Source organism: Schistocerca nitens, chromosome 2 (genome assembly GCF_023898315.1).
Source record: "Schistocerca nitens isolate TAMUIC-IGC-003100 chromosome 2, iqSchNite1.1, whole genome shotgun sequence".
Taxonomy (NCBI): domain Eukaryota; kingdom Metazoa; phylum Arthropoda; class Insecta; order Orthoptera; family Acrididae; genus Schistocerca; species Schistocerca nitens.
The window spans coordinates 250,453,892-250,474,266 of record NC_064615.1 but is presented as its reverse complement, the minus strand read 5'-3'; the positions used below and the strand labels follow the sequence as shown (position 1 = coordinate 250,474,266).

The window sequence follows — 20,375 nt, the reverse complement described above, 5'->3', positions numbered from 1 at the left end:
ATATAATGCGCATACATAGGGGCAGAAATCCATTCCAGTACGATTATGCCATAGGTGGTAAATCATTGGAAGCGGTAACAACCGTAAAATACTTAGGAGTTACTATCCGGAGCGATCTGAAGTGGAATGATCACATAAAACAAATAGTGGGAAAAGCAGGCGCCAGGTTGAGATTCATAGGAAGAATTCTAAGAAAATGTGACTCATCGACGAAAGAAGTAGCTTACAAAACGCTTGTTCGTCCGATTCTTGAGTATTGCTCATCAGTATGGGACCCTTACCAGGTTGGATTAATAGAAGAGATAGACATGATCCAGCGAAAAGCAGCGCGATTCGTCATGGGGACATTTAGTCAGCGCGAGAGCGTTACGGAGATGCTGAACAAGCTCCAGTGGCGGACACTTCAAGAAAGGCGTTACGCAATACGGAGAGGTTTATTATCGAAATTACGAGAGAGCACATTCCGGGAAGAGATGGACAACATATTACTACCGCCCACATATATCTCGCGTAATGATCACAACGAAAAGATCCGAGAAATTAGAGCAAATACGGAGACTTACAAGCAGTCGTTCTTCCCACGCACAATTCGTGAATGGAACAGGGAAGGGGGGATCAGATAGTGGTACAATAAGTACCCTCCGCCACACACCGTAAGGTGGCTCGCGGAGTATAGATGTAGATGTAGATGTAGAAATGTTTCTGGTGTTAATATTAATACCATTGGACGCAGATTCCACACTACTCACGGGCTGCACCTAAATGGCCTTGGAAAGCAACTTGTTACATTAAAGCTAATGGAAACTATTCAGAGACTGCAATACTTACCAACAACATCATCAGTGGTACCTGTATCATCATCACAGCAAGTATCTCTAGGAGTGACTAATGCAGAATCAGATACAGTAGCAGAAAATGCAGCAGAAGTACCTAAAGAAGCAATACTAACAGAAGTAGAATCAACAGCAGCATCAGAAGAACCACATTCAGTAGCAGCAGAAGTAACTCCTCCAGCATTAGAACCAGCTCCTACAGCAGTAACACCATCTCCCTCACCAGCAGTAGCAGCACAAACTACTTCACCAGCAATAGCAGAAGAAACACCATCAGCAACAGCAGAAGCAACTCCTCCAGCAGTAGAACCAGTTCCTATAGCAGCAGCACCATCTCCCACACCAGCAGTAGCAGAACCAACTCCTTTACCAGTAATAGCAGAAACAACTCCTCCACCAGCAGCAACTAAACCAACTTCACCAACAGCAGAAACATCACCAGCTCCTCCTCCATCACCTTCAAGAGTAGCAGAAAAGAATAGACCAATCACAGTAAGTAAAGTATCACCTTTGTCTCATGATGAAGTGATACCAAATGATTTGGGAAAACATGTTCCTATAAAACTTGTGGACAGTAAAGTGAAACAAACTTCCAACCGTGTTTCAAACAGACCCAAAAAATTACCAAAGAGAAATGAAGATTTTTTATGGTTTATCCCAAGGAAGTCCAACCGCCACCTAACGTAGATTCCAGGGCTGAAAAAACAATTAAATGTTCTCCATTGTCCCATAATACTGTACTCCTCCCCTCCTGTGACATTAACAAAAACCACTCACCAACTTTGTCTTTCAAGATAGGTTATCTCAATATTGAAAGTATAAGTGGAAAACACATAATTTTAAATGAATTTGCAAATGAGAACTTATTTGATGCATTATGCTTAAGTGAGCACTGGTGTAAAGGAAATGAAATATCTTTTCATGTACTAGATGATTTTCACTTAGCAAACAGTTTTAGCAGAGAGCAACATGTTCATGGGGGTGTATCAATTTACATTAAGAAGGGATTAATAAATTGTAGTAATGAACTAGATCTAGGATTTTTGTGCAGTGAGATACATTTTGAAGCCACAGGCGTATATCTGGATCATTTAAAAATTGCTATTGTATCTCTTTATAGATCACCAGATGGAAGTCCATTAATATTTTTAGAAAAACTTGAGACTTTACTAAACTTCTTTCTTAGTCCTCAGTGGAAGAAATATAGTATCGTGATTGGTGGTGACATCAATGCCGCATTTGATGTAAACAAAGATGTGCACACTGTAAATGAATTTAAAAACCTGTTACGACAATTCAACTTCATTTTTACGAACTGCAAACCCACAAGACAGTCCGCTTGTCTCGACAACATACTTACAAATGTCAATAGAGAGTTACTGTCTTCAGATGTAGCTGTCTTCGATTTCTCGGACCAAGACTCAGTTTGGGTAAAAATAGGTACAGATAGGCCTAACATGGAGTATAAGGAGTTTAAAGAGCCTAAAGTAGTCATCACAAGACCAATAACGCAAGAAAAATTGTCTAATTTTATGGTCTCACTCAGTAATTATGACTGGTCACATCTGTTTAACAATAATGCTCAGGACTCTGCCAATACATTGTTTGATAGATTTTTTCATTATTTCTTAAATATATTCGAGACTAACTGCCCTCAATACAAATGTAAAGTTAACCCTAAAAGTAACAGTAATAGACATAGGGATAAGAGTCCATGGTATACCGCTCAACTAGCCAATATGAAAAGAAGGTTGTTGTTGTATAGAGATTCTTACAGACTTAAGAAAACTGATATGGCTAAACAAAGGTACTCAAGAGCACAAAAAGAATATAAGTATGCTTTAAATGAGGCCAAAAAACAACATAACCTAGTCAGCATTGAGACATCAAAAAATAAATGCAGAAAAGCATGGACTATAATAAATTCAGTGGCCAAAAGCAAGCAGAAAGTTGAGGTAGTAATTTCAGCAGACGAATTTAATAACTACTGTATAAAATCTGTTAACCAAATTAGGGAAAGCATTGTGAGGCCACAAGAGACTGTTGTTGATCTCATTAAATACCATAATGTAGACTACACCCTGAACGATAAATTCCTTTTAACAGAGGTCACACCAGATGTTGTTTTAACTCTTGTAAATAACTTTAGACCCTCTGATAGTGAAGATATATATGGTATTTCTTGTAACATGTTAAAAAAGATAATTGGCTACATAGTATATCCTCTTACTAAATGTATAAATAGATGTCTAATTGAAGGAGTATTCCCAGAAGTATTAAAATTATCCAGGGTAGTGCCCATTTACAAGAAAGGAGACAAAAATTGCCCATCTAGCTATCGCCCAATATCTCTGACACCTATTTTATCTAAAGTTTTGGAATCCATCATCTACTCCCAGTTGTGTGATTATCTGACATGTAATAACATTATTACTCCGGTACAATTTGGCTTTAGGAAGGGCAAATCCACAGTCCATGCCATTGACTCCCTGATTAAAAAAGTGCTTAATGCTTATGAAAGAAAAAATTTTGCTCAGGCTACATTTTGTGATCTGAGCAAAGCCTTCGATTCTGTGGAGCATATTTCACTCCTCAACAAACTAGTTTATTACGGAATCACAAACAGTGAAGTCGACAACATTTTTGAATCTTTCCTCAGCAACTGTAGACAAATTGTTTGTATTGGTAAACAGAGATCACAGCTAGCTGAAGTTAAGTGCGGTGTGCCACGAGGCTCAGTATTAGGACCTCTGCTATTTATCCTAATGACAAATGATCTACCATCCTACATAAATACTCACTCCATTCTCTGTGCAGATGATACCACTTTTTTCAATATCAGCTCAGACATTGATATGCTCCAAACTGTGGCAAATGACACAATATCACAGGCATCAGTCTGGTTCTGAGCTAATGGGTTCCTGCTTAATGAAAGTAAAACTCAAAAGATTGTATTTAGTTTGAGAGATCCGCCAGCAGAAGACTTCAAGAATAGTGTTAAGTTCTTAGGTATTGTTATAGATACTAAACTGACTTGGGAGCCACATATTAAATACATTAGTGCAAGGCTGTCTAGAGTGGTGTATTTGTTAAAGAATTTAATAAACCATGTACCTGCGGCCTATGTAAGATCAGCCTACTTTGCTTTTTTTCAAAGTATTATATCTTATGGGCTTCTAATATGGGGCAATAGCTCACACCTTCAGGACATTCTGGTACTTCAGAAGAAAGTAATTCGAATTATCACAAACAGTGATAAACTGGCCCATTGCAAACCACTGTTTATCAACTTAAAAATATTAACTGTGATAAACATGTATATTTACACTGCCCTACTGCATATAAAGAGCAACTTATCAGAATACCAGCGTAGAAGAGATGTACACTTTCATGGAACCAGGAATAGTAGCAATCTTGACATACCTTACTACAGATTATCCAAGTCATTGAACAGCTATGAAGTGGTGGGTATGAAGATGTTTAATAATTTGCCACTAGAATGGGTAGAAGCTCCATTTTATGTATTTAAAGACAAATTGTTCAGTTGGTTAGCTGCAAACCCATACTACTCACTTCAGGAATTTTACGACTGTAAAATATCATAGTGGTACCGATTTGGAGAGTGTAGCATAATTTCTTTAACTGAATCAGTTATGATGCAATGTTTTCATATTATTTCATTTTAAATATTGTATTTTATGTAAAACTTATGTCACATATTGATCTTTAACCCATGTATATATGCTGTATAACTTGTATATGTGTAACTTGACTTTGTCAATTGCTGTAATAGCTAAACGACAATAAAATTTCATTCATTCATTCATTCATTCATTCATTCATTCATTCATTCAATCCGCACCAGAAAATCCGTCATGTGCTTTCGAAGTTCAGGTGAAAATTTTTTAAATGATGCATGGTATTCTTCAAAGTGCAAAGATGAACCAGCAGAATGGGAAAGAATTGTAAAGGCAGTTGCCACTATAATCTTAGAAGATCTTCAGTATGATATCTCTGCTTTTCCACCCTGTGAAAAATCCTGTAGTGAAGCTGAGGAAATGGTACCTCAGACACCCCATGTCTTCACGGACTGCATATCAGTGAAAGAAAAGGCAAAACAGAAAACTAAAAGATAGCTGACATCTATATCCCATGCCCTCACTGGTGCCATTCACCCTTGATCATTCATATCACATATACTACATGCTGTTGCACTCTTCATTCACAGGAAGTTTGGATCAAAAACTTTGATCAGTGTACTTGCTGGTCTATGATTCAGTGGAACATACCATGAAGCACAACAGATGGATTTATCAGTTGTCTGCCTCAATGAAAAACCTGTCCCAAGTGGAACATTTTGTCAGTATGTATTCAACAGCATCTGTTTCAGTGTGTCTGCTATCAATGGCTAGAATACTTTACACAGTATGGAGGGCACCAAATGCATCACCCCAGCCTCAGCTCTCCCACCAATTGAAGAGGTCCAGAAGGTAAAATCAGCTCCCTCTGCCACAGAAGTAGGCAAACTGGGAGTCATGGAACTTCATATATTTGAACACCAGAGAAGTAATGCATTATGGCACATTACTGTCCTTGACTATAACATAATTAATCCCATTCCATCTGACATACTAACACCCACCATACCAGATATGCTGTGGGTGTCTGTTAAATGGTTTCATTCTGTGCAGACCACTCCACAAGTATCAGCAGTTCCTGAGTGGAAGGGATTTATGTAGTCTCTCAGTAACACAATTAATGTTGAAGGTAATGCAGTAAATTTCCTACCATTCATTAATTCACCACCAAATGGCTACAATACAGTGTACACAGCTCTACAGTATGCTGCTAACGACAGCCAGCAGCAAGGTCCCACAATTTGTTTAGTTACTTTTGACCAGCCACTGTACACAAAGGTTTGAGAAATCCAGTCAGGGTTAATATCCATGAGATTGGGAGGATTTCACACTCTCATGTCATTTGTGGGGTGCATCGGTCACACGATGGCATGGTCTGGGCTGAAAGAAATGTTAAGCTTAGTTTATGCCACAAATTCTGTTGAAAAGGTGTCAACTGGCCATGCTTATAACAGAGGTGTTAGAGATCACTTACTTGTTCAAGCTGATTTAGCTCAAATCATTCTGCAGAAGAAGAAAAGAAGAGTGTTATCAGCATTTTGAGCAATAAAGATCTTACAGAACAAAAAATAAAGGGAGATGATTGTTTGGCATCAATTTTAAATAAATTTAAGAATGAGTGGCCTTGTCTCAAGGAGAATGGACCAACTGTTGCTTTGCGGGTGCAGAATTTTTATGTGGTTTCATTAATGGAGAAGTTCACAGATTTTGAATGTCATGGTGATTGGAATGGCCATTTGGCATGTTTTTGGAAAATGATACCACCCTCCCATGCAAGTAGTCATTTTAAGTATGCAAAATGTGCCCCTCTTCACATGCAAGATATGATAGCATTAAAAATTAGCCAGCCAGATGTGGTCAAGGATTTTGCAGCTAAGGGTTATTTCACCATAAATAGAACTGCATCTTCTTGGGCAGGGGTTTGGTCAGACATGACCATAGAACAGACACTGATACACTCCATTAAAAGCTCATTTGGTCTGATATGAGGAAGAGGCATGACTAACTCCGTTCTAGCAAAGTGGGTTGGAGGAACCGTCATCTGCTCATCATTATAGGAGTTTACTAGAGTGACTTTTTCATGCGGGGACCGGCATGTTGACCTCAGGGTATCATGGCAAATTAGGGATGGACAAAACCAGACAAAGATCCATGAGTGGTTCAGAGACATTCCCTCTTTTCCAAAAATAAACTTACTTATATATCTCTCAATGGGGATAATTGGAAACTCAAAAATAAATAGTTATCAAGCACTAGAAATTGGTACCAGAACCACGCAGAGTCATATTGATTGTAATTTTGGTGACATGAAACATTCTAAGAAGAATGTGGTGATATCTTTGGCTAGTACAAACCATACAGTAAAGGTGGACAGTGAAACAGTGAGTGTGGACCCTCTGACAATTTTCCAAAGAACGAAAAAAAGAGTGATGAGGACGTTGCAAAGCTTATGGAATATGAATTGTCTCCATACCCATTGTCTCTCTTTAATGAAGGGGAAATGAGAAAAGGAAAGAAATCTTCTCTCCAAGGGCAGTGACAAGGAGGGGGGGGGGGGCTACGGGGGCTATAGCCGTCATCTGGATAAAATGTCTTCAGAAATCAGTGAATATACTACTCCAACAGATTCAATCATAATCATAATCATAATCATAATGTAGCAGGTACTGCGAACGGCTGAAAGCAAGGGGAAACTAAAGCCGTAATTTTTCCCGAGGGTATGCAGCTTTACTGTATGATTAAATGATGATGGCGTCCTCTTGGCTAAAATATTCCGGAGGTAAAATAGTCCCCCATTCGGATCTCCGGGCGGGGACTACTCATGAGGATGTCGTTATCAGGAGAAAGAAAACTGGCGTTCTACGGGTTGGAGCGTGGAATGTCAGATCCCTTAATCGGGCAGGTAGGCTAGAAAATTTAAAAAGGGAAATGGATAGGTTAAAGTTAGATATAGTGGGAATTAGTGAAGTTTGGTGGCAGGAGGAACAAGACTTCTGGTTAGGTGACTACAGGGTTATAAACAAAATCAAATAGGGGTAATGCAGGAGTAGGTTTAATAATGAATAGGAAAATAGGAATGCAGGTAAGCTACTACAAACAGCATAGTGAACGCATTATTGTGGCCAAGATAGATACGAAGCCCACACCTACTACAGTAGTACAAGTTTTATGACAACTAGCTCTGCAGATGACGAAGAAATTGAAGAAATGTATGATGAAATAAAAGAAATTATTCAGATAGTGAAGGGAGACGAAAATTTAATAGTAATGGGTGACTGGAATTCGAGTGTAGGAAAAGGGAGAGAAGGAAACATAGTAGGTGAATATGGATTGGGGCTAAGAAATGAAAGAGGAAGCCGCCTGGTAGAATTTTGCACAGAGCATAACTTAATCATAGCTAACACTTGGTTTAAGAATCATGAAAGAAGGTTGTATACATGGAAGAACCCTGGAGATACTAAAAGGTATCAGATAGATTATATAATGGTAAGACAGAGATTTAGGAACCAGGTTTTAAATTGTAAGACATTTCCAGGGGCAGATGTGGACTCTGACCACAATCTATTGGTTATGACCTGTAGATTAAAACTGAAGAAACTGCAAATAGGTGGGAATTTAATGAGATGGGACCTGGATAAACTGAAAGAACCAGAGGTTGTACAGAGTTTCAGGGAGAGCATAAGGGAACAATTGACAGGAATGGGGGAAAGAAATACAGTAGAAGAAGAATGGGTAGCTTTGAGGAATGAAGTAGTGAAGGCAGCAGAGGATCAAGTAGGTAAAAAGACGAGGTCTAGTAGAAATCCTTGGGTAACAGAAGAAATATTGAATTTAATTGATGAAAGGAGAAAATTTAAAAATGCAGTAAATGAAGCAGGCAAAAAGGAATACAAACGTCTCAAAAATGAGATCGATAGGAAGTGCAAAATGGCTAAGCAGGGATGGCTAGAGGACAAATGTAAGGATGTAGAGGCTTATCTCACTAGGGGTAAGATAGATACTGCCTACAGGAAAATTAAAGAGACCTTTGGAGATAAGAGAACGACTTGTATGAATATCAAGAGCTCAGATGGAAACCCAGTTCTAAGCAAGGAAGGGAAAGCAGAAAGGTGGAAGGAGTATATAGAGGGTCTATACAAGGGCGATGTACTTGAGGACAATATTATGGAAATGAAAGAGGATGTAGATGAAGATGAAATGGGAGATACGATACTGCGTGAAGAGTTTGACAGAGCACTGAAAGACCTGAGTCGAAACAAGGCCCCCAGAGTAGACAACATTCCATTGGAACTACTGACGGCCTTGGGAGAGCCAGTCCTGACAAAACTCTACCATCTGGTGAGCAAGATGTATGAAACAGGCGAAATACCCTCAGACTTCAAGAAGAATATAATAATTCCAATCCCAAAGAAAGCAGGTGTTGACAGATGTGAAAATTACCGAACTATCAGTTTAATAAGTCACAGCTGCAAAATACTAACGCGAATTCTTTACAGACGAATGGAAAAACTGGTAGAAGCCGACCTCGGGGAAGATCAGTTTGGATTCCGTAGAAATGTTGGAACACGTGAGGCAATACTGACCTTACGACTTATCTTGGAAGAAAGATTAAGAAAAGGCAAACCTACGTTTCTAGCATTTGTAGACTTAGAGAAAGCTTTTGACAATGTTGACTGGAATACTCTCTTTCAAATTCTAAAGGTGGCAGGGGTAAAATACAGGGAGCGAAAGGCTATTTACAATTTGTACAGAAACCAGATGGCAGTTATAAGAATTGAGGGACATGAAAGGGAAGCAGCGGTTGGGAAGGGAGTAAGACAGGGTTGTAGCCTCTCCCCGATGTTATTCAATCTGTATATTGAGCAAGCAGTAAAGGAAACAAAAGAAAACTTCGGAGTAGGTATTAAAATCCATGGAGAAGAAATAAAAACTTTGAGGTTCGCCGATGACATTGTAATTCTGTCAGAGACAGCAAAGGACTTGGAAGAGCAGTTGAATGGAATGGACAGTGTCTTGAAAGGAGGATATAAGATGAACATCAACAAAAGCAAAACGAGGATAATGGAATGTAGTCAAATTAAGTCGGGTGATGCTGAGGGAATTAGATTAGGGAATGAGACACTTAAAGTAGTAAAGGAGTTTTGCTATTTGGGGAGCAAAATAACTGATGATGGTCGAAGTAGAGAGGATATAAAATGTAGACTGGCAATGGCAAGGAAAGCGTTTCTGAAGAAGAGAAATTTGTTAACATCGAGTATAGATTTAAGTGTCAGGAAGTCATTTCTGAAAGTATTTGTATGGAATGTAGCCATGTATGGAAGTGAAACATGGACGATAAATAGTTTGGACAAGAAGAGAATAGAAGCTTTTGAAATGTGGTGCTACAGAAGAATGCTGAAGATTAGATGGGTAGATCACATAACTAATGAGGAAGTACTGAATAGGATTGGGGAGAAGAGAAGTTTGTGGCACAACTTGACCAGAAGACGGGACCGGTTGGTAGGACATGTTCTGAGGCATCAAGGGATCACCAATTTAGTATTGGAGGGCAGCGTGGAGGGTAAAAATCGTAGAGGGAGACCAAGAGATGAATACACTAAGCAGATTCAGAAGGATGTAGGTTGCAGTAGGTACTGGGAGATGAAGAAGCTTGCACAGGATAGAGTAGCATGGAGAGCTGCATCAAACCAGTCTCAGGACTGAAGACCACAACAACAACAATCATGTAGCAATACAGGTTGTAATGTATTTCAAAACATTTTAACAAAAGAATAAGAGCAGCAAGTAGCTTACTATCTAAACCAATAAATATCATTTGACTTAAGGTGGGCGTATTATTATTTATTAATACACATTTTTTACCCTGAACTCCAAAACAGTTACCAAAAATTACTTTAAGCAAAATCAAATTTTATCAATTTGTCAGTGGAGGACCCCAACTCTCCTTTTGTTAACAACATTCCATTCCCCCAAACCCCCACCCGCCACCCCATTAGCCCCCCCTCCCTTGACCGACTTCTAGAACCACCCCTGCTTCTCTCTAAGATGCTTTTCCAGAAGACAATTATGCAACACAAGGCCTACAAACCAGCACCAGCGTAGTAGGTGGAGGCTTCCTTCCCCACCATGTGAAATGGAATGTGAGGACAATATTTCTGCACTTTGCAATCAGTGCATAGCCTATGTGCTCAAACATTATGGTAGAAATTGTACTGTGGTATTTGATGGATATGGTGATGCCAACAGTACAAAACCAAGAGTGCAGAAGAGACGGGTCTTCACAAATACTTCAGTTGACATCAGTTTTAATGAAAGCATGACTGTCGCTGTTGAAAAGGAGCATTTTATCGCTAACAAAAGGAACAAAACCAGGCTCATAGCACTCCTTAGTAACAAAATGACAGCAAAGGGAATAGAAACAGTAGTTACCACAGGCAAAGCTGATGGTACAATAATGAGAGGTGCATTAGGTGAAGCTGCACTGCACCAAACTGTCATGATAATTGAGGAAGATGTTGTCTTAATTGGTTTACGGATTGCTTTTTCACAGACATGCACTAACATGTACTTCATGAATCCTGGAAAGCGCAAGGCTGAATCCAAACTGTTTTCAACAAATAAACTCCAGCAACTTCTGTTTGCTGAAACCATCCATCTACTCCATGCCCTTAGCTGGTGTGACAAAACCTCCACTATTTACAACAAAAGCAAAGGAGGAATGGTTAAGCTGTTCAGTAAGATCCCGAGGCAAATGAAGACAATATCCGACATCTTCAGTAGCCCCTCGACACCAGCAGAGGGTGGTGAAAAGATGTGTCTAGAAATGTATCAAGAGAATGCATTCAGCAAGATTTAAATAAGCTCTGATATGATGCGTTCTTAAAGGCATCAATGAAGCCAAACCAGACCTTGCCTCACCAGTGCCAACCATAGGAGCTGCACATCATCACCCTTTTAGAGTTTATTTACAAGTATATTAATTTTATTAACTGTCTGTTTTTATGTAACTATTTTTAAAGTACCATTTCTTGTTACTTATTGTTGCATAGTTACTTACTTACAGAGACAGCAGTGGCTCAATAACTCTCTATTGCCAACTGAATAGCGATGGAAGTAAGGGGACAATGGATTGCTTAATCCACTGATTACCAAAGACCCAGCAATGAAGTTATCCTGAACGACATATGTTGCCGATGTTCTACTCAATGTGGGGGGACAATATGGATGCCAAACAGTAGCAATCACATGTTCAGTGGTTTGCAGCATGTGTCGTGTTACATGTACACATGATGTACTGTTGCTTGATCTGGAAGATGAAGAAGATGATGATGATACAGTTGTTCATTCTTGAAATGTACAAACTGAAGATAAGATTTTGTTTTATAATAACCAATGTATATTTTCTGTTATTTCCAAGTTCATTGGGCATCAAACATTAATTTTACACCATTAAAAACTGTTTTTTTTTTTAACTGTGGCTTTTACACCCCTTGTAATGTGGAAACCATTAGTCCTACAGAAAAAATTAATAGGTGCTTTTTTGTAGGAAATTCAATGTACTTTATTTTTTTTATTAGGAAACAGTTTTGCTAGATGCCAAAGAAAAACATGAAAAAGTGCCCTTTAAATGCTGCCCCATTTCAATGTCCAGGATGGAATGTAACAATATTATGAAAAGCATAGTTGCTACTCACCGTATAGTGGGGATGCTGAGTTGCAAATAGGCACAACAAAAAGACTGTGACAAAATAAGCTTTCAGCCAACAAGGCCTTTGTCAATCCAGCCTGGCTTCAGCTGTCAGAGACTGTGGTCATGTGTGAGCGAGTTGCATTTGCACGAGTATGTGTGTGTGTGTGTGTGTGTGTGTGTGTGTGTGTGTGTGTGTGTCTGTTGCCTATTGTTGACAAAGGCCTTGTTGGCCAAAAGCTTATTTTGTAACAATCTTTTTGTTGTGCCTATCTGCGACTCAGCATCCACACTATATGTTGAGTAGCAACTATCCTTTTCACAATATTGTTACCAAAAGAAAAGTTGGCACTCATTGCTATGGATATATGGAGCTCTGCCTAAGTCAAAGAGATGGTTTTGCTATACATTTGTAATAGGTGACATGGTTTCCAATTTTTTAGACTGTATTAATTCAGAAAGGTTTCCAGTAAAAATAACCTTCTAAAATTGGGAGACATTATTTTACAAAGATAGGAAAATGCAAAGAGATTCTTTCTGATGATGATACATAACTTACATCCAAGTCTTGGAAATGTTCTGTTAAAGATAAAAATATTAACCACATACTAAAGCAGCGTACCACCTGCTGAGCAGCCTGCCGAACATTATATGTGGCAAATGGGCAGATTATTTAGAACTTACTGCAGCAAGAATTGTGGAAGCTGGATAGGACATGGTAATTTTGAAGATATCCTTGATAGGTTGCAACACACTTCTGCCAGATTTTGCCCATACGGAATTCTGTGAGATAGGAAACCATCTAATTTAATAAGTAAGCTGACAGAACTCCCAGCATACAAAAGTGCAAGTCCACAAGAAACATAAGAAATAGTTAGAAAAATGATGGAAGAACAGGGGAACACAGAAAACAAAGACATGGTGGGAAACTGAAAGCAACCCCATTCCAAATTTGTGGCCTAGTGTTAGTTAAGACCCATGAAAAATCTAAGTCTATTAGAACTAGAAGAATTTTTTGATATCTATATTGGCCTATTCAAAATGCAGTGAGATCTGCAACCATACAAACGCATATTGGTGTACTCTAAATCCAGAAAACTGTCTGGCCTATGAAATGTAATGGACCTAAAACTATATAAACAAACAGCCAACACAAATGAATGAAAGTGAACAGACATGTCAAAAGTCTCTTGTACCATTACGTTTTCATTGTATATTATGTTTATTCAATTTTATTCTTTTCTTCATGTGGCATTGTGGTATCCTCAGGGCAACACACAATCATTGTGTGTCAAATGTGTGATGATCACTAGGTCTCTGAGATATGTAGCATTCTTCTTCAATTTTTGTTTTCAGATACCACAGCTTTTCCTAATCATGTCCACCTATCAAAATTACCTCTGACTATCATCATTGTCCAGTCTCTCTGGGTTAAGTAAGTAGTAGAATATACTTTATTAAGCATTCACCATTTGATGACTTTAAATCTACTTCATTATCAGTTTCAGTTATGATGTAGAATAAAATATTTTTACAGTTGTATGACAGACCAAACCACATGTTTTCACTGAAATGGTAAATTTTGTGCTATGACCATAACAATGTTCACAAACCAAAGAAACTTTGTGATGAAGCAAGCTAGGATAATTTTAATTCCCCACTTGTTTTTCCATATGCCTCCTTAAATTCGTTTTGTTACTTTTAAATATTTACTATTAGCATATGTGAATATAATCTGCATTCCATAAAAAAGAAAGGTTGGCCCTCAGTTTTAAAGAATATAACACCAGATCTCATTTTGTGCTTAGTTTTATGTATGTAATTGATTTTCTGATTTATTTTGGCTATTGCTATTTAGTATCTTTCGCTATAGGGTGAAATCAGTAATTGTTTCGTAACTTAAATTCTATTGTTGACATATAAACAAATATAAATACTGTACTAATTATAAACATTTGGAAGACAAAATGCTAGTAATTTTAAAGTATCTATTTGGTTCTGTTCAGAAACATGTCAGCTAAACCAGCCCTTAATTCCAAAGTAATTAACAGTTTTGTCAAAAGTATTTTTTATGTAACTATATTTGTTAATTTCATGATTTCAACAAATAATGCGGCCTAACTCTTGCAGTAGAAGAAACTGTTAAAAAGAATCAAGGTTTCAATGTATTCAGTTAATTGAATGAAGTAAGTTTTAATTGTAATTTCTGTCAATTTAACTTCGAACAATGTGTAGTTTCGGCCCCTGTTACTGTGAAGATATATAAGGGCCCAATTTTTGGTCATGAGACAGTCAGTCCACAGCCGAGTTTCAGACGAGTAACCTGTGCTGGTTAGACCAAAAACAATGCTTCAACTTAATAGTGTAATAAGTGTTAAACAATTAGGCTGTGTGTAAAAACAATGACAGTGTCTGCTCCATATGTACCTCATTATTCTTCAAGAACTGTGAACTTTGTGGTTAGGCTTTTACTGCTCATAGATGTTCAAACTATTAATGAGGCTTATCGAAGATTAAACAATAGTTCACTGACCATATCACTGTGTATTATTGGGGTTTGTGAACAGCTAAAGTAAAAGACTGTGAAGCGTAACTGTGCATCTGTCAGCTGCATTATTTACCATAGTTAGTGTCCAGATGCAATACATTGACACTGAGGACAATCAGCAACTGAAGAAATAAAAGCAGGTGGAACTGCTACAACTTCATATGATGAGAAATAGCATATAGTGTGACACCCTATTCTCATTTTTTATATATATATATATATATATATATATATATATATATATATATATATATATATATATATATATATATATATATATATATATATATATAAAATAGAGGGAAACATTCCAAACTCTTTGCCTTTACAAATGTCTGCTTGTGTCTGTGAATGTGCGGATGGATATGTGTGTGTGTGCGAGTGTATACCTGTCCTTTTTTCCCCCTAAGGTAAGTCTTTCCGCTTATGGGATTGGAATGACTCCTTACCCTCTCCCTTAAAACCCACATCCTTTCGTCTTTCCCTCTCCTTCCCTCTTTCCTGATGATGCAACAGTTTGTTGCGAAAGCTTGAATTTCATGTGTATGTTTGTGTTTGTTTGTGTGTCTATCGACCTGCCAGCACTTTTGTTCGGTAAGTCACATCATCTATATATATATTTTGTGAGACATGAATTCTATGTGGCTTGTTTGTAATTCAACTTGAGACATTATATAGACTTTACTGTCTTGAACAGCAGATAGCAGTGTTCCACTTTTTCTTCACAAATAAACCAATGAGATGAAGAAAACTAGTTAATAAGAGTAGAAAATATAGAGAAATTACACTTCGTGCTATATACTATAAATCAATTTCACCCCAATGCTATGATATATGATAGTAAATGTATTACTAAATGATTAATGGAAAATCTCATGTAAAGACGTGAAACAAATACTAACAAAGAGATAGAGGGGCTGGCCAGTACTTACCTCAGCTCAGTACAGCCGATAGATACACGAATACAGAACCGAAAATTTACGTTCATAGCTTTCGGAACAAATGTTCCTTCATCAGGGAGGAGAGAGGGGAAAGAAAGGGAAGAAGGGAAAGTGGATTCAGTTACTCACAACCCAGGTTATGAAGCAACAGGGAAAGGAAAACAGGGAGGGTAGCAAGGATGGAGGCATGGTTGTCAGAGGGAAGCTTATAAAGTTAAACTTTTCACTTGCGGGAAGACTTGAACCAAGGACATCTCGTTCTGCAGCTGCTCACGGTAACCACAGGACCACTGCGCTCCTGTAGAAAGTTAAACTTTTCACTCACGGGAAGACTTGAACTAAGGACCTCTCGCTCCGCAGCTGCTCACCCTAACCACAGGACCCCTGCGCTCCTGAGAAAGTTAAACTTTTCACTCGCGGGAAGACTTGAACCAAGGACCTCTCGCTCCGCAGCTGCTCATCTGACAACCATGCCTCCATCCTTGCTACCCTCCCTGTTTTCCTTTCGCTGTTGCTTCATAACCTGGGTTGTGAGTAACTGAATCCACTTTCCCTTCTTCCCTTTCTTTCCCCTCTCTCCTCCCTGATGAAGGAACGTTTGTTCCGAAAGCTAGGAACATAAATTTTCGATTCTGTTTTTTGTGTATCTATCGGCTGTACTGAGCTGAGGTAAGTACTGGCCAGCCCCTCTATCTCTTTGTTAGTATTTGTTTCAGTAAATGTATTACATAATATACAATAGTTATTATCCTTCCAAGTGAAGAATGATGTGCTATTGTGACTTATAACAGTTATTCTATGGGAATTTTGTGTGACATGAATGAAATGAAATAGGCACTCTGTTTTTTACACCACATCTCATAATTAGTGAAAAGTTGTGTAGTAGGAAGAAACTCTAACACCAGAATTTTTTAACTGTACATACCCACATTGTATATAGTGTTATTTTGAGTTCAGATTTACTTAAGTCATGTGTAAAAGAAGAAAAACACTGGAGTAGGTGAAATTTTTAATTGTGTAAAAATTGCTAGTCACTAGAGAGACTAATGAGGAAAAGTTTGCGATCAAGGACAGAAATCTTTATTTTCGTACCTATGGTGCAAACAAGTATGTTAAGATACAATCTGTGACACAATCCATAATTAAAGATGCATATAATGAAGTAAAAAGTTGCAAACATACATTTGATCTAATACAAACTGTAAATAGTTATATTTAGGAGATGTAGAAAAATAGTACATTTTGTAGTCAAAATAGAATTAAAAAAGGAAGGAGCTTATATTTTTTGATAGTACCTGTTGAATGATAAGAATGCAATGACATGGCACTTGTAAAAACACGTGGTATACTTTATTTTTAGTAAGTAATTGGCAGATTCATTACAGATAATACAAGGCAAATAGAGATGAGCTAATATGCCCGCATAAATTTCTATTTTTTTTTTTTTCCCACAACTGCTGCTGATGATAATTTGAATACAAACACTTTTCATAAATTATTGTAACCAATATTTAGGATAAGAGAATATTTATTACATTTTTCCTTGATATTTTGTAATTCTACGATTATTATCATGTCCATAATATATTTTAATGTCCATTTATTTGAAACAGAATTACTTTGCCATGTATGTAACCCATGAGCATTGAGTGCTACCTGTACCTATCATCCTTTCATTGTCCTAACTCAACATGAAAAAAGTGTTGACTGATAGTTTACTGTGATATTGTGTATTCATGGATGAATAACTGACAGTCACAATATGAACAGCCAAGAGACTGAGATGTTTGTGAACTGACAGACATACAAAACTCGTTGAGAATGCAGGAAGCTGGAAGAGAAGATAAGATACTTTAATTTTGTAGCTGTTAATGCAGTGATACAGCAATAAATAAAATTAAAAAAAAAATTAACTAAAAAAAGAAATAAAATTAATGAATTAATTATCTTCAAACCCAGCTGACATAATCTGCCTCTCTGAACATCATGTGACCACTGGTATAGAACTTTTAAGTGTTACAGGATTTAGGTTAGCATCTCAATTTTGTAGATCAGAAATGGAGAAAGGAGGAGTTGCCACATTAATCAGGAACTGTCATAAATTTAATAACATAGACATTCATAAATTTAGCCTAGAACAACATATGGAAGCATGTGCTACAGAAGTAGAATTTCACAAAAAATCCTTCATAATATTAAGTGTATATTGAGCACCTGCAGGTAAGTTTAATCTGTTCGTAAACCATGTTGAAGCTGTACTGGCACATTTGACAACCAAAAACAAAGAAATACTGGTTGCTGGTGATTTCAATGTAGATTTCCTTAAAGACTCTCCCAATAAGAACTTATTTGAGTTAGAAACACTATCATTCAGCTTAATTCCCACTGTAAAGTTCCCCACTAGGGTAGCCAACTGCTCACAAACAGCCATTGATAATATCTTTATAGAAAAGTCCAATGAACAAAATTATATTACAAAACCAATAGTCAATGGCCTCTCAGGTCATGACATGCAGTTCCTTCTGTTAAATCTTAATACTGAACAGGATATAAAATCTGTTAAATTTGAGCTTAAGGGCGTAATCAATAAGCCAAAAATTGATTGTTTTAGGACACTTCTCAGAGACATTCACTGGAATGTTGTTTACAGCGCTCATGGCATGAATGAAAAATATAACACTTTTGCTAATAAAGTGCTTACCTTATTCGAACACTGTTTTCCCCAAAAACTTACCAAGGTTAGAGAAAAGTCTACAAAGAAGCCATGGATTACTCAAAGAAAACAAAATAACTGTACCTGTCAATCCGAAACAATTCTGATGTTGATGCTATAGCACATTACAAGAAATACTGCAAAATATTAAAGACTGTAATACAGACATCAAAGCAAATATATTACAAGGAAAAGATAGTCATATCAGATAACAAAATAAAGACTATATGGGATAAAGTGAAGGAGGAGACTGGTAGAACCAGACATGAAGAGGGACAAATAGCATTAAGAGTAAATGATACATTGGTGACAGATGTGTATAGTGTTGCAGAACTTTTTAACAAACATTTTATAACTCTTACTGAAAAGATGGAGTTGTCAGATTCTGTAGATGCTGCTATGGAATACCTGAGAGCAGACATTTCAAGTAACTTCCGTAATATGAATTTGACCCTCACTACCCCAGCAGAAATAATGTCCATCATAAAATCTTTAAAATCAAAAACATCTAGTGGGTATGATGAAATATCAACAAAGCTAATTAAAGAATGTGATTCTGAGTTAAGTAACATATTAAGCTATCTGTGTAACCAGTCGTTTATCAGTGGAATATTTCCTGAATGGCTGAAATATGCTGAAGTTAAGCCACTGTTTGAGAAGGGAGATAAAGAAATAGCATCAAATTCCCATCCATTTTCACTTTTGCCAGCATTCTCAAAAATTTTAGAAAAAGTAATGCACAATTGGCTTTATAACCATCTTATCTCAAATAAAATACTGTCAAAGTCACAGATCGGATTTCTAAAGGGTTCTGATATTGAGAAGGCTATCTACAATTACAGCATTCATTAGATTCAGCATTCATTAGATAAAACAATCGCAGGCAACTGGTATATTTTGTGATCTGTCAAAGGCATTTGACTGTGTAAATCACAATATCCTTTTAAGCAAATTAGAATATTATAGTGTAACAGGAACTGCTGCAAAATGACTCAAATCTTACAAAGGGTGGTATTAGGAAAGAGACATGTATCAAGCTATCAGGCATCATCCAACTGGAAACTAATTACATGTGAGGTCCCACAAGGTTCCATTTTAGGGCCCTTACTTTTTCTTGTGTTTATCAATGACGTTTCATCAGTAACATTACCAGATGCCAAGTTCGTTTTGTTTGCCGATGATACAAACAGTTTGCCAATGATACAAACATTGCAATAAATAGCAGATCAAGTGTAGTCTTAGAAATATCAGCTAATAAAATATTTGTGGACATTAATCACTGGTACCTAGGCAATTCTTTGTCACTAAACTTTAAAAAAACACACTACATGCAGTTCAGAACTTGTAAGGGGTGTCCCACGAGTATATGCCTAACATACAATGACAAGCAGATAGAAGAAGTGGACAGTGTTAAATTCTTGGGATTACAGCTTGATAATAAATGCAACTGGGAAAAGCACACCACAGAACTGCTGAAACGTCTTAACAAATCTCTGTTTACAATTAGAATTTTGTCAGACATAGGGGATATAAAAATGAAAAAGCTGGCATACTATGCTTACTTTCATTCCATAATGTCATATGGGATTATTTTTTGGGGTAATTCATCAAGCCAAGCTAAAGCTTTCCGGGCACAAAAACGTGCAGTAAGAGTTATATGTGGTGTGAACTCAAGAACATCCTGCAGAAGCCTGTTTAGGAAACTAGGGATACTAACTACTTCTTCCCAATAAATTTATTCTTTAATGAAATTTGTCATTAATGGTGGCCAACTCCTTCTACTCCATTGATGAATTTCTCAGTAGAACCAACTGCTTCTGCACAATTCCAGTGCAGTAATGTGTTCACTGTAAATAAGTGTGTGTGTGTGTGTGCATGTGTTTAAGTACAATCAAAATTCTGCACCATTTCAGTGCAGTAATGTGTTCATTCCAAATAAGTATTATAGTAGTGGTATTAAACGTTTATTACCTTACAAATAAACAAATAAACTTTTTTTATTTTAAATTCAGTGC

General features: G+C 37.2%; 1 protein-coding gene across 1 annotated transcript; it reads left to right on the top strand.

The window, feature by feature from the left end:
• Window positions 1-797: 797 nt before the first annotated feature.
• On the top strand, window positions 798-1,520 carry LOC126234954 (calphotin). Its single transcript, XM_049943693.1, has one exon. It carries the CDS (start codon window positions 798-800, stop codon window positions 1,518-1,520), a length of 723 nt encoding a protein of 240 aa, XP_049799650.1.
• The last annotated feature ends 18,855 nt before the right edge of the window (window positions 1,521-20,375 follow it).